Here is a 15,005-nt window from a genome sequence, read left to right as displayed (position 1 = left end):
ACCACCTAAATTCAAACTCAAAAAAATGGGTCCAATTCCCAATACATTATATAAGATTTCAATTTCTCGCGCTCTGAAATGAAATTCTCGAGAATATACCTATTTTTCCTCTCCCTGACTCTGTCCCCGTGTCCCTGGCTTTGGGTATATATGCGTTCAAACCTACTAAAATAATACAATTACTAGGCTAACTTAGCCTACCACAACAGAGAATCCGATGGAAAAGAAAAAGGCCAAAAAAGAAGCGTGGGTCTCTCTCTCTCTCTCTCCCTCTCCCACTCCTATCGTGTATTTTAAAGCAGTAACGGGTCACTCTTTCTCTCATTCTCTCCATTTAGGGGACACGTTGACAAATACAAATGTACTATAAGGGTATTTTAGGAATATAAATAAACAGATGTCATACCAAAATAGAAGCCCTGAGCCCTGACACTACGTTTTCGACTGATCACAACTCTTCACTCATAAGCGGTTCCTACCTGGCCCTGTATAATGTATAATGTTTCCCCGACGATGGCCCCCCGTTATAAATATAGGTCCGTCACTTTCTCTGTCTTCGTCTCATTCGTCTCATTCATTTCTTTATTGCTTCTCCACTTGCTCTCTTCTCTTCTTGCTTTTCTCTCCTCTAGAAATCCCTAGACCGAACAACATATCCGAAACCTCTTCGTGTAGTCTATGATTTTTTTTTGGTCGATCGATCGATGGATCGATTTTGCTTAAACTTTTGTTTTTCTTCAGATCGGGAGTGATTTTTCGTGCTTTCGGTGGTCTTTTTTTTACCGGTTTTGTTATGGTCGAGGTGAGGTTTTGCAGGGTGATGGCAGCTTTTTCACTTCCTGGACTGGAAAGATGAATGTTTTGGGGTGCTAAGCTTTGTTGTTGTCAATGCAGTATGGAATCTCAGGGTTTTTAGTTTTTCTGGACCTGACTGAAGAGGTTTATAGATAAGTGGAGCTTCTAAGCGGTTGAATTAACCCTAAGTTCGGCTACAAGTAGAGGAATTTTGTGGTAGTGACGTGAATCTGGTTTCGGATTAGTGGATTTGAACTTCTGATTGGATAATACTGCTTCCAGAGCCATCGAATTAATCTGAGCTTCTGTTGGTCAAAGGAGGATTAGTCTTGCGATTTGCTGTAACCTGTGTGCGAAAAGGTGGGGTTTTTGGGTGGATTCGTGCTGTATACGGTGGATGGTGCTTTTTGGCTGTGAAGTGACCTTAAATCTTTTCAAAAGTGGAGAAATCGGCCGATTTCCGTGGTGAAGAGTTGAGATCGGAGGAGAATCGAGGAGTTCTTCTAATGTCGGGAGCTCCTAGAGTCAGGTCCATGAACGTCGCGGACTCGGAGGTTCGGCCCGTCCTTGGTCCTGCTGGGAACAAGACTAGGTCAACAATTACAAGGAAACCTGCTACTAAGCCTTTGCGCAAGGTGGAGAAAACACCAGAGGTCACAGTGGAGGAGAAGACAGTTCCTTCACCTCCGTCTGCTGCTTCACCTCCTAAGCTTCACTCGGTGAATGTTCCTTTGGTTTTGCGGAGGCAGGAGCAGTTATTGCACTCTAATCTCTCTCTCAATGCGTCCTGTTCATCAGATGCTTCTTCCGATTCATTTGTCAGTCGAGCTTCTACTGGAAGAGTAACTCGAATAGGTAGTACTGCAAGCCGAAGAAAGCAATTTGCTTCAAAGCCTGTAAAAATTGTTCCCGATGTTTTCACCGTACCTCCACTCGACATTGTACAAGGAAAAAAGAGGTGTGCCTGGGTGACACCAAATACTGGTACCTTCTTCTTTCTCATACCTTGGAGCAGTTAGATATGTTTGTGCAAATACTAGACTCTATTTTGCTTACCATTAGGTTCTTTTTTTAATTAAAAATATTTCATTGACTGATTATTTGATAAATTATCTATTTCTTAAGAACCATATACGGATATTGCTAGCCACAATATCTTAGTGTTTGGATGCAAAGTGTGCTGATTATCAAGGGAATCAGTGGGGATTAAATATAATTACATTGTTTTGATTTCTTTGAAACTATATTACCTTGAGACGAAGTTAGATATTCTAACCGCAAGAAACCTGAAACTTATAGTATTAATATGGCTTATTTTCTTGTTCGTGTGTGTGTGTGTGTGTGTGGTACATGTGCACATGGTTTTCCTCTATGGGAAACCATTTTATGTGTTGAAAGTGGGGAGATTGAGGACAGAATAATTATCTTAATTAAAAAAAAAAGCAGAATAACTATTGATGCCTCACAGTAGGTTTAGTTGAGGTTCGTAAGCCTGCGTAATATTTGTCCTTCACCATTACAAGATGAACTGGACAGTAGTTATATGTTTCATTATAGGGGTTTTCTTATTGACACCCATAAGATGTCAAATAATTTTTAACCCTACTTTTTTACGCTTTAAGTATAACACAACTATTTTCCAAATGAGAGTAAATACTGTCATATCTCACGTGTACTCGAAGAATGTGCAAGACAATGACAACCTTTGATAATGACATAATCTGTTCCTCACTAATAAGATGACTAAGAAGGCGATGACACACCACTCATGGAAGTGCTATTCTCTAAAGGTGACTCTATCTTTGAGATCAAAAGCCAAATATTCCACAAAATGGAGGTGCGAAAGCTGCAGGTGGAGGCTGGCTTACAGGTGGGGCTAAATTCGTCCAAACTAGGAGGGAGACTGAGTTTTTCCTGGAGACTTTACACAAAGTCTTCCAGGATCTCGAACGTAGTGGCACCGAGAGCTCCTACTTTCAGTTTTTTCTCCAGAAAAAAGATAAAAGTCGTTCCTTCTTTTTCCGGGATTAGTAAAGAGATTGGGGGGGACCCTTGACTTTTTCTGGGTACTTTTCCACCAGGTATATAAATTGGGGCTATAGTACTTACTATGCATAGGACTACACATGTGAAGAGACAGGATGTATTCCGACAAAATGCTATTGATTCTAGGAGGACTATATAAGGAGGACGACAGACCCGCTCATGATCTACTAAAGGGCAAGTAGCTTGATTGGATTCAGATGGCAGTGATGTTTAGCTGGTCATGGCCATAATGTGTTGTTTTCCTCGGATTCATTGAAACCTTCTATAAGGGGCAATTAAAAGGGTGTCAAGTTCTAAATACACCTATAGAGGTGTCATTTAGACGGTCCCTTCATTGTTTTAGGATAAAGTGCGTAAACTTGAATATTTATTGTTTCAGATTATGATGGCTCCTTGAGTATAAAACATACACAAATTTCATTTGCTGAATGCTTCTTAAGCGCTTCGCTTATGTTCCAGGAATTAATTTTTAACAGTTCATTTGTAACTTTTCGACCCCTTGATGCTTATAACTGCTGATGTTTTTCATCCAATATGCCTTCTAAATGCTGTTTCTTCCTCGAAGCTAGCGTCCGGTGGTCTTAAAACAACTTCTTGCTTACTAATACAATTCGGTTGGAACATAATTTTAAACAGAAAATTAAGGCTCTAGGTCCATGTTCTTGATCTTCATAGCCTGTGAGGCTGTGACATTTGAAGGTGCTGTTGGCTTAAAAGCCTGAGGTTCTGTTACAATGTGACTCCATGAATAGGTTAAAGATATATAGCCAGTTTTGGAGTCAAATGAACTGCAACATCTGAAGTTTATCAGAACTTTCATTTAGCTCTTTTAAGTTTGTCTGTGTCCTTTCTTCGAAATTCTAGGTCAACTATAAGTAATCTGTGTTTTCTTAGAATTTAGAACTTACCCAGATCACCTGTTCAAAGTGAGGGCATCAAGTTTTTGTTGCTTTGTTGGCTATGTAATCAAAGTCATATCAATCATAAATGCAACATAAGTTTTTGCTTGTATGTGTTCTGCTGCGGACATAGCTATGTCTAAGTTGTGTACTTATGGATTGCTTAGCTGTTGGTTTTCATTCTTTGTTGTGGTAAGTTGTTCTCTTGTTAGGCTTTATATTTTAAGTGTTGAGGACTTGAGGTTGATTATTTAATGTAGTAGGGGTTTGCTCTTTTATTTTATCATATCTTATTGTCTAATTATATCTTTATATATTTTTGGTGCGTCAGGTAGGAAGGCGACACCGTAGTATTTTCAGCCAATCACGTTATGCATGGATCCTATATGAGTGTTTTATTTTTTAATTAGCAGTTATGTCTTATCGTCCTTATGCGAGGGCGTACCTTGTAAGCGACGTGACGCGTTGGTGGCCGGATGTGGTGATAGGTAGGCAAGGATTCTCACATGGTGGAAGAGTGTGGGTAAAGAAGTTAGTCCAAAAGCATAAGATTAGATTAGCATCTTGAAACATTGGATCTTTATCGGGTAAGAGTCTAGAATTAATAGATGGCATGAGAAGAGGGATTAATATAACCTGTATTCAAGAGACTTGATGGAAGGGTAAGAAAGCCAAGAAGTTGGACGATTTTAAACTTTGGTATACAGGGGACAAAAGTAATTGAAATGGCGTGGGCATAGTAGTAGATAAAGACTTAAAGAATGATGTGGTAGATGTTCAAAGATTTGGAGATAGGATTATCCATCAAGCTTATGCTCCAAAAAGAGGTTGTCAATATAATTAGTGCTTATGCACCCTAGCTAGTTTTAAGACATGGAAAAGGACTGAGGATGTAGAGGATCTAAATGGTATAAATCTGCCTTCAATGAAGCTAAGAAGAGTGTGGGGAAACAAGGGCAAAGAAGTTTGAAGATTTCTACAACCAACTGAACACAAAGGAAGGGGAAAAAAGCTATCTATAAGATGGTTAAAATAGCTAAAATGAGTGAAAAGAAGAGTAGAGATTTCGACCATGTTAGATGTTAAAAGTGAAGATGGTAGAGTGCTAGTAAGGCATGAGGAACAATAAGAAGAAATGGAAAGAGTATTTCTACAGCCTACTAACTGGAGACATTTCGAGTAATAGTGACCCATAAGACTGGATTACTTGTCAAGACACCACATGACATAGATATATACGAAAGATTGGGGTGTCTAAAGTTAAGAAGTCATAAGAAAGATGAAAGTAGGTGAGGCACCAGGCCCAGATGGGGTCCCAATAGAAGTGTGGAAGAGCTTAGGATTATGTGGCTAACCAAGATTATGAGCACCAGGAAAATACCAGATGAATGGAGGAGAAGCATTGTGGTTTCGATTTACAAAAATAAAGGTGATATTTAGAGTTGCAATAATTGTAGAGGCATAAAACTAATGAGTCATGCTATGAAATTATGGAGAAAGTTATTGAAGCCCACCTGAGAAAAGAAACTACTATTTCGAAGAATCAATTTGGTTTTATGCTAGGTCGATTCATGATAATAGCTATTTACTTAGGAGGCTTATGGAAAGATTTAGAGTCTGCAAAAGGGATCTCCATATGGTCTTTATTGACCTAGAAAAAGCTTATGATAGAGTCCCTAATGAGTTAATTTGGCATGTTTAGAGAAGAGAAGTGTTTTGAAATAAGTATGTGGACATACTTAAAGATATGTATGATGGCGTAGTGTGACCTCGGTCTCATGCCATGTATGACCTCAGATAAAGCCTATTGGAGGGCAAGGATTCACGTAGCAGACCCTATTTAGCTGAGATTTTCTTGACTTGCTGGGCTGTGCCTCTTTCCACTTTCACTTTTCTTGTATTTTCCTTTGTTCATTTGTCATTTTTCTTTTTTCACTTCTCATATCATTTTCCCATTCTTCTCTTTCACTTCGTAGTTTTTACTTTGTTCCATTGGATCCATGTAGCCGACCCCATTAAGTTGGGATAAGGCTGAGTTTATTGTTGTTGTTTTTGTATGATGGCGTAGTGACTAGTGTGAGAACCATGGGGGGTCAAAGTAGTATTGAATTCCCAATTATAATTGGGTTACATCAAGGATCAACTTTAAACCGTTATTTATTTGCGGTTGTCATGGATGATTTAGCCGAGGACATCCAAGATGAGGTTTTTTTGTGTATGTTTTTTGTTGATGATATTGTTTTGGTGGATGGGACAAAAGCAGGGATTAACGCCAAGTTGGAGTTATGGAGATCAATCTTGGAATGAAGAGGTTTTAAGATAAGTAGAATGAAGACGGAATATATGGTGTGTAACTTTAGTGACACTAAGACAAATAACAAAATGGTGAAAAATGATGAGAGAGAGATACCGCAAAGTGATTGTTTTAGATATCTGAGCTCGACCATAAATAACGAAGGTGATATAGAGGATAATGTTTCACAGAGAATTAAAATAGGAAGGATGAAGCAGTGAGGTGTTGTGTGATCGACATATTCCTTTAAAGCTTAAAGGAAAATTTTATAGGACAATCGTACGACCAGCCAAGATGAATTTTGTGGAATGTTAGGCTGTTAACAAGTGTCATATAAATAAACTAAGTGTAGCAGAGACGAGGATGTTGAGATGGATGTGTGGCAAAACTAGGAAGGATAAAGCAAGGAATGACCATATAAGAGCTGAATTTGGGAGTTGCACCGATACATGATAACTCCGAGAAAGTCATTTGAGCTGGCATGGCCATGTTCAACAGAGGCCTTGGGATGCACCAATACAAGGGAGTGATTTGATTCAGATTGAAGGCTCTAAAAGAGCTTAGATGACCCTAGGAGTAGTAAGGAAATAGTTTAGGTCTTGTTTTAAGTATGACCTTGAATAGAGATGATTGGAGGGGAAGGGGTCCATGTAGCTGATCCTATTTAGTTGGGATAAGGCTGAGTAGTTGTTGTTGTGCTGTACTGATTGTTTGAAATCCCCTTTGCGGATGTGCCCTTATAGTCATTTAATAATGGAAGTCATCAGAGCACTTCAAGAAATATTGCCCTTTTAGTGTAGGAGTGTTGTAATCATATTCTTAATTCTGTTGTTACTGGTTAAACATAGGTTCTTCCTGTCCTTTCTAAGTGTCACTCATAGTTGTCATGGCGTCGCCATGGTGACGCCATGGCGTCCTGGCGCTGGAGAGGGTTGCACGGCGACCTACGCCATGGCGACCCTCTTTGATTTCTTCTTCCTGTCTCTCTTTACCTCTTCGATTTCTTCTTCCTGTCTTCGATTTCTTCTTTCCCTCTTCGATTTCTTCTTCGATTTCTTCTTCCTGTCTTCTTTCCCTCTTCGATTTCTTCTTCCTGTCTTCTTTCCCTCTTCGATTTCTTTCGATTTCTTCTTTCCCTCTTCGATTTCTGAATTTTCTTCTTAAAACTTGAGAAACAATAGAGAAAAAATAAAACATGGCTTGAGTATACATCTATTAACACATTAAAAATAGAGAAAATAAAAAATAAAATATGGTCGACATGCTCGCCATGGCGGGCTACATGTCGATATATCGACGTGACACCCCTCCACCGACTTGGATCGCCGTGACGCCGTGACAACTATGGTGTCACTTGTAGAAATTATATGTGGTAAGTATGAGTTGAAGATTTGGCATTGGGAGTTGGCTCTGGATTTTTTTGAAGGCATAAACAATCAAATATTCCTAATGTTATCTTTAATGCTTGAATTAATCATTTTGTTTTATAACCTTGAAAACTTGCTAAACCTTTAATTGGAAACACAATGAACAACCAGCTCTTGCTAAGGTGAGGTCTATCAGCAAACATGGGTTGGGCTTGCATATGCCTCTCTCTCTCTCTCCTTTTTTCAGTGAATAAGCTCTGAAGGGTTGTTTGTCCATGTATATAGAGTTTGCTTTTAGATGAATGCTGAATGCTCTATGTTTCAAACTGCAGCACTGCTACAGTTACAAGGGTTCTGGTTTCACTCTTACGAAGACTCTTAAATTCTCATTGAAATTATTGTAATAATGGATTAGATGTACTACACCTGCATTAGTGAGTGCAAAGCATCACCTTTTCTCTCCCCCCTCCCCCCTCGTTCTTTCTTTATTTGGATGAATAAGCAATGGATCAGTTATGAGGCCAAGCAGTTTTCCTTTGATTCGTGAATCTAGCTATACATATAACTGGCCTAACACATACAACAATAATGTAGTGTCACTATTATTGTTTGGTAGGGCTGTAAATGGATAACCAAAAATCCGAATTCGATCTGCATCCGTATCCATTTCGTAGCATCCGAATTTATTTAGAGATATCCGAAAAAAAATCCGAATCCGAATACTTAATTATAAAAAATTAAGTAAATAATGATCTTGAGGATTTTTGAACATTCAACAGGTTCTAGAATCTGAGGAAAAGAGAATCATGATCTAAAACTATGGATTGAGAGTGAATTGTATCCACTAGGGGGAGGAAGGTTCGGGTTACACAAGGCAGAGGTGTAAACGGATGGTCGAAAATCCGAATTCGATCCGCATCCGAATCCATCCGAATCCGTTTAGAGGTATCCGAATTCGACCAAGAAATATCCGAATCCGATTACATCCAATCCGTATCCGAGCCGAATCCGATCCGTTTACAGGCCTATTGTTTGGGGACCTAAGTAGTGATTTCTGGCATGGCTGATCAAGCTGTTTGATCAATTCTAATACTACAATTGTTCTTATCGTTTTGGACTGACAAAGATTAATATGGGATTGTCTTGTGCACCAGACCTTGTAGGTTAGACCCTCTGCTGGACCAGAACATGCCTTCATCTGAAGAGGATTTGGGCCTTAGTGCCCAGGCCAGTTTCTGTCAGGTTCATACTTATGATGAGACAATCTGTTGTCTTTACCAGAATCATCAATTCTCATAGTTTTGATGAGGAAATCCCATGTCTTTACCTGGGAGGTCTTTCATTTGGGTTCTTGGATCTGTGAGAAAAGAAACTGTTTTTCTCCCTTATTTCTTGTAACTATTCACTGTGTTTGCCTCAATGTATTGAATTCTTATCTATTAGAGAGTTTGTTCTACATTCATTCCGGGGAATTTAAAACCACTTGTATCTCCTTTGTTTTCTTGTAACTTATTCTTCGAACAAGTCAAACTAAAGAGACTCCGGGTTTCTTTGTTTGTGAACAGAGCCATGTTATATTGCTTTCCATGATGAAGAATGGGGACTTCCAGTCCATGATGACAAGTAAGTCAACTTTTGTTCTTGTTTTCTGTCTTCAATTCCCAAGAATTTACCAATCCCTGTATAGAAACTCAAATCTAACAGTATGCTTAGGGTGCCTGATACTCTTGACAACATGCAGGAAACTCTTCGAGTTGCTAGTCCTATCAGGTGCTTTGGCTGAACTTACTTGGCCAGTCATTCTCAGCAAAAGGCACATATTTAGGTACTTATCCTCTTGTCTTTAGAAAACGGCTTTCTGCCCTTAAAATGTCTCCATGTAATGGACTTTTCTTTTGAAACATTTAATTGTATTGTATTTTCACCATAAAAAAGAATGTGATAGGTCAAAATATTACCATGACTTGCTGGAAGGACTGGAGTGGTGGCTATTGTACATTGTCTCCTAACATATGTTTGTGCACAGGGAAGTCTTTTTGGATTTTGAACCGGTAGCGGTCTCAAAGTTGAGTGAGAAGAAGATCACAGCTCCAGGAAGCACAGCCAGCTCCCTATTGTCAGAGCTAAAGCTGCGAGCAATCATTGATAATGCACGCCAATTTTGTAAGGTAGATTCTTATTTTTTATTTTTATTTGTTGCCTCCAAACTTTCTGGGAAAAAAAAATTGGTCTCAGAGTCCAATTAGTCAGCTATCTTAGGTATGTTGATCATGTACTACTTCATTCAAGTGCAAATGCTTTCTTTAGGTATATTTGGCAGACTGTTGATATCTTTTGGAAAAGCTATGCTTCTAGATAAACCTTAGCTTCTAGGTCCCCTAGGCTGAGTCAATATGATTAGATAAACATCTGATTGGAAGGGCTGCTTTATTGTGTTGTGCCAACTGCCAACCAATAGTAAGGTGTGCTGTACTCTGGATATGTAGTTGTCATTTAGGTGGTTAGTAATGAAAATGAAGTGATCCTGTGACCAATGTGGGACAACAACAGGTCTGCCTCTATATTACCCACCCAACCATTCATTCCCTTTATGTCGAAGGTTGATAAAATTTGGCAGTTCTTTGGTACGGATTTTGGCACGACTAACACAAAAGGGGCCTTTCCTAATGCAGATCATCGATGAGTTTGGGTCATTTGATAAGTATATATGGGGTTTTGTGAACCACAAGCCAATAGTCAGCAACTTTCGATATCCCCGCCAGGTTCCAGTGAAGACTCCAAAAGCAGATGTGATAAGCAAAGACTTGGTGAGAAGGGGTTTCCGGAGCGTGGGTCAAACAGTGATCTACTCATTCATGCAAGTTGCTGGAATAATGAACGACCATCTAATTACTTGCTTCAGATTCCAGGAATGTTGTATAGCTGCATCAGCAGGGACGGAACCAGATGTTAGCAAAGTTAAAGCTGAAGAGAAGAAAGCCGAGGACATGATGGGTTCAGAAATAACAAGGGCCATGGTTGAGTTAAGTATTCCCTCGGAATAATGAGACGATGTTTCTTCCATTTGGCAGATGGAACATGGGTTCTTTCGCCAATTTTCATCCATGTACGTACTACGACCATTACCAGGTAGTTGGCTGCTCTTTTATGAGTTGGGTGGTGGAAGATGGGTTGTGTATAAAGGAGATCGCTATGAATTCTTATGCATCTTTGGTTTGTAGATTATAAAAGGAGAATTCTATATCCATGACAATGACAAGAGAAAGAGAGAGATGTACATTTTCTTTGTACAGTGAAAGGTTAGGGTCGTGGTTGAGACATGTAAATTTTCTATCCTTGGATTTGTCACCATCTGGGGTATGATCTGACCATAGTTGGTCTGGATCAATTGATGTCCCAGTAGTATTACATGTGGTGACGGATCGAGGGACACAAGGGCCTATGCCCCCTTGGGGACGGTTTCAACTTGATGGTGGAGGTAATGCCTTTGTAATCGGGAGTCGAATTGTGATGGAAGTACCAACTACCAAGAAGAATAAGGGAAAAATTAGAGTTAAAAACTATCATAAACTACCCTTCTAGAATCTAGATTGGTTGGAAATCATTTGAAGATAATTCATTAAGGACACATTTGGATTCTACTCTGATTTTAAATTCTATTAATATTTTTTTGGAGAATTGCGTTTGAAACTGTAATTGAATTATTTGCTTTTCTAACGTTTTTTTCTCCTTTGGTTGGTTACAAAACTTTCCCTCCCATTTGCTTTTTTGGTTTTTATGTTTTAACAGCAAAATGAATCGTTAAAGTTAGCACAACGCATGATCTATAAAGACTTCACCCCGCATCCTAGCCAAGGAAGCAATCTCTGATCTCTCCCATGTGTTTTTTTTTACCTCTTGTTTTTGGGTGGATGGAAGGCGAGTATTCCAACGTGAAAATCTGAAGGCACTGATTAAATAAGAACACTAAGCCGCCAAAAAGATAACACTAATATCATCTAACTGAATCATTCATAAGATGAACAAAAATCAAATTATCTAACGGGAGACCGAGTCTAGTTTTTCATGAAGACATGACTCATGAACCTTGGCCCTAGAGCACCTTATGTTTTGACAGAAACATTTGTTTTGTTTTTTATAAATCAAAACAAGTGATTCTTGAAAGCCTTCGATATAGCATTGAGAACTTTATTCGTTCCAATAAATTGTGGGCTTCTTTAAAATTTAATTGGACTTCTTAAAGGTGAAATATCACCGGTTTAATCATTAAGCCCACTTCATCCAACAAGAAGGGGGAAAATATAAGTAAATTACATTGCCATAAAAAGCGTTAACGTCCTGTTAAGAATCACGGAAAATTATCTTCGGTTTCCCAGTGCCTCTAATAAAGGGGTGGTTGACCCCACCAGGGCAGAATGTTGGGGCAGGGGTATGGTGGTCATTGTGCCCCCTTTGTTATGGACACTGGGGAACTGGGCCGGGCAGGAAACTGGAGGGGATAACACAAAATCCTAGAGACTTAAACAGAGCCAATCGTCTGATCCGAAACATCTGAAGCCATGAGGCAGCCAACCTCCTACCTCATAACCTCCTAATAAAACCCTTTTATTCAATTTCAAATTTCAATAATGCAGTTAGCTTGAAAAAAAAACTCTAGTATCAGGCTCGTCGATTAGTAGTCTATATGTGTAGAATGACATTCCTCTTGCAGTTATTGATATACCTGTTCCTTTTAAAGGTGTTGGATACTGAGATGAATGCCTATATATCCAATAATGTGCTGATTTTGGCCTGGCTTAAACCAGCTATAAGAATGTACAAGGCCAGATATACAGAGCTGTTTACAGAAAGGCTGATGGAAGAGACACAGCTGAAAAAATAAAATAAAATAAATAAAGAGCTGCAGCCAAAATTTTGGCAAACTCATAGATCAGTTTGTTTAGGCTGAGACAGCTGAACATGATTCTCATTAATAATGGCACAAGGATTTTTGGGTTCCTAGTTTCAACAAGGCTTCAATTCAATTCCAATGCTTAGAAGGGTTCGGGCAGACTCCAAGGCCTTCTCACCTCCAAGTTCTAATGCCTTCTCATCAGGGAACTCACCTTCCACATCCATTGACCATTTTGTTGTCGTAGCTCTTCGGTTCGGTAAAGCTTCAGGTTTCTTTAACTGTGCATTATTCATGGCAGCAGCAGCAGCTATAAGAAGTGCAGCACTTGGTGGACCATGCCGCTTCTTAGGTACTGGCATATCATGGTCATGTTTTCCTTCATATGTTATTAGAACAGCTGTTGTGTCATCCACAGCCCTCTCAACATGTTTGCGGACCGGACATCCAGCAGATGTGCACTTATAGTAGCTCCTGGAAGTTTATTAACAAGGATCAAGATAAAGAACAGACTATCCATGGCTTTTGTAGTATAAGATGCAACAATGCCAAAAATAAAACATGTAGTCCTAAAGCTGTTAAAACTAATCTATATGTAATTGGTCAGTCTAAAAGTGATAAATTACCAGCTCAGGCAGACACTCCAGTGTGCTAAGAATTGCAGTGGAATTCTTCTCTGTTTAACAGATTTTGGATTGGGGAGTGGGAAGAACTCATTCCACACCGGTGATATGCGCAAATTGTATGAGACACTAAAAGATGCATGGATCATTTCCACAGAACCTGACAAGGCTGCCTGTTCAAACTGGCTAAATCCAGGAGCCAGCTACCTCATGAGAGATCCTACCTTGGGAACAAGACGCTTCGAAACTAATTTAGGCAGGATGATTCATAAGGTTCGTGTGGAACTGAACTACTGAACCATATGAAATCCATTCTGTAATCTAAGTTGATGGTGTATACGGACCATGCATGGGATAGATAGACTCGAACTCCTAGAGTGATGTAGAGCTCCAACAATACCAGCGTAGGAGGAAGAAAAGCCAGCTCAACCACGCCCCTATTAAGCTCATTGACTTAAGTTGTAACCAGCCCACATTAGGCCATTGACTGAAGTTATTGTCAGGCCCATACTTGGGCCCACATTCTGGTTACACTTAAGCCCATCACATGTCCATCGATCCATCTTATTAAAAGCCCATGTTCTGCCAACATATGTGGCCATCGACCAGCAGCTTTGGGGGAGTTAATTTTTGGCAGATTCTGTGGCTCCATGTTGCTGCCATATATGAAGGATATATATTTAGTAACTACTATTGTCATAGTTTCTGTTTTTGTACTAGTTTTATTGCTAAGCCATTAGCAACAATAAGAGTTTCTTTTGAAGCTATTGCTGTCCTTTTTGGTTATAGCAACTAGATCTTCTAAGAAGTTGCTAATTTCATAAGTTGTAAGTTACATATTTTAAAAATACAAGTGAAGAAACGGGCCCTCCAACGATTTTAGCATTCAAGCAATTGTGTCTCTTCAATGGAGCATAGCCTTGTGGTGAAGCAGGTGCAACCAAAGTGGTGAAACTTTGAGAAGTGGGTGGTGAAGCCTGCTGCAGGCCTAGGTAGCGAAGCCAGACCATATCCCTCTCTTCCTTCAGTATTTATTTTTTAATTTTTAAGTGATTCACCAAGTGATTTCAAATCTGAAAGTGGTGTTCCAGCAGCCCATTGGTTCTGAAGTAGGGTTTGAATTTCACTCCATAATTTCCTCATTCCCTTTTCATTCTTTCTTCGTTATCCCACTGTTACTGTTCTGCAGGTTTTTTCCTTCAGTTCTCAGCCTGCGGTTTCAGTTCTAACCTATTCTGGTTGCAGAGCTTCGTGTCTTCAGTCCAGCCAATCCAGCCATTAGATTGGCCCTACTTTTCTGATATTATTTGCTTCTTAGTCCACTCTACCTTGGACCAGAATTGGAGGGTCAACGGATCCACAGATTGTGAATTATATTGATCGTCTTGGAAATTATAATTGTCGTTGTAAAGTTTCTATTTTTTTGTTACAAACTGCTCTGCAGATCTGACCATTGAATCAGCTCGATATTTGGGGGGCTATACAATCTATTCACTAGTCTACTCAATTCTAATTTCAGCATCATCTGACCGTTGGATTCTGAGATATCAGAACTCTCTATATGCTGTCCTGTTCTGTCCTAACTTGTCATTCACTTATATCCTATCCTGGAGGTTTGTTTTCCTAAATCTGTCCCAACAGTTTAGTTAAACGCATCACAGAGCCCTTGAGCCCATAGGATGTGTCAGCTCACTTTGGTGACAGCTCTTCGATGTCAAAAAGATTCACTTGAAATACACTGTAGGAAGAGAGATCCACAGTCCAATGGTCCCATCAAGATCTTGTATTTATGCTAAAACTGACAAGATGTAGTAAATAACAACTAGTTCAACTCCTTAGACTATTTCACTGAAGGACATACAGGAGATCTTAGTTCCAAGAAAATAGCTGAAACTCTTCACCAAACAAATAACAAAACCTCTAATCAGCTGTAAGAACACCTTTTGAATAGTCATCGATTTCCTGAGAAATGGTGTTGATAATTCACTGCAAAGTACATTCTTGAAACAAGTCTCCAAGTAATTGATGCAGTTGCAAGTGTGTGGCTAGATTGGCATGACCCGATCTAGAAACCTGAACCCCAGACTAAGA

At 39.4% G+C, this 15,005-nt stretch overlaps 2 protein-coding genes across 3 annotated transcripts in view; one reads left to right on the top strand and one right to left on the bottom strand.

Moving 5' to 3' along the window:
* The first annotated feature begins 707 nt into the window (after positions 1-707).
* LOC122650124 lies at positions 708-10,647 on the top strand. Its single transcript, XM_043843439.1, has 5 exons — positions 708-1,779; positions 8,966-9,023; positions 9,142-9,225; positions 9,427-9,568; positions 10,073-10,647. The coding sequence occupies exons 1-5, from the start codon at positions 1,302-1,304 to the stop codon at positions 10,442-10,444; spliced, it is 1,134 nt and encodes a 377-aa protein (XP_043699374.1). The 5' UTR covers positions 708-1,301; the 3' UTR covers positions 10,445-10,647.
* A 1,511-nt stretch (positions 10,648-12,158) lies between these two features.
* Positions 12,159-15,005, bottom strand: part of LOC122650123 (probable WRKY transcription factor 32) — a 29,112-nt gene continuing 26,265 nt past the window's right edge. For both annotated transcript variants that reach the window (XM_043843438.1, XM_043843437.1), the window contains exon 4: positions 12,159-12,765. In XM_043843438.1, coding sequence (XP_043699373.1) covers positions 12,405-12,765 — 361 coding nt within the window. In that variant the 3' untranslated portion in view covers positions 12,159-12,404. The remainder of the gene's footprint in view (positions 12,766-15,005) is intronic.

The sequence above is a fragment of the Telopea speciosissima genome, chromosome 2, assembly GCF_018873765.1.
Source record: "Telopea speciosissima isolate NSW1024214 ecotype Mountain lineage chromosome 2, Tspe_v1, whole genome shotgun sequence".
Lineage (NCBI taxonomy): Eukaryota > Viridiplantae > Streptophyta > Magnoliopsida > Proteales > Proteaceae > Telopea > Telopea speciosissima.
Note: the sequence above shows the minus strand (reverse complement) of the source record. Positions and strands in the feature narration are given on the sequence as shown.

What these genes read in the sequence shown, in the direction of transcription:
- LOC122650124 (XM_043843439.1), top strand. Translation starts at nt 1,302, where the DNA reads ATGTCGGGAGCTCCTAGAGTCAGGTCCATGAACGTCGCGGACTCGGAG. An exon ending in CTGGGTGACACCAAATACTG is followed by an intron (nt 1,780 to 8,965) that starts GTACCTTCTTCT and finishes GTTTGTGAACAG; the next exon opens with AGCCATGTTATATTGCTTTC. An exon ending in ATGCACGCCAATTTTGTAAG is followed by an intron (nt 9,569 to 10,072) that starts GTAGATTCTTAT and finishes TTCCTAATGCAG; the next exon opens with ATCATCGATGAGTTTGGGTC.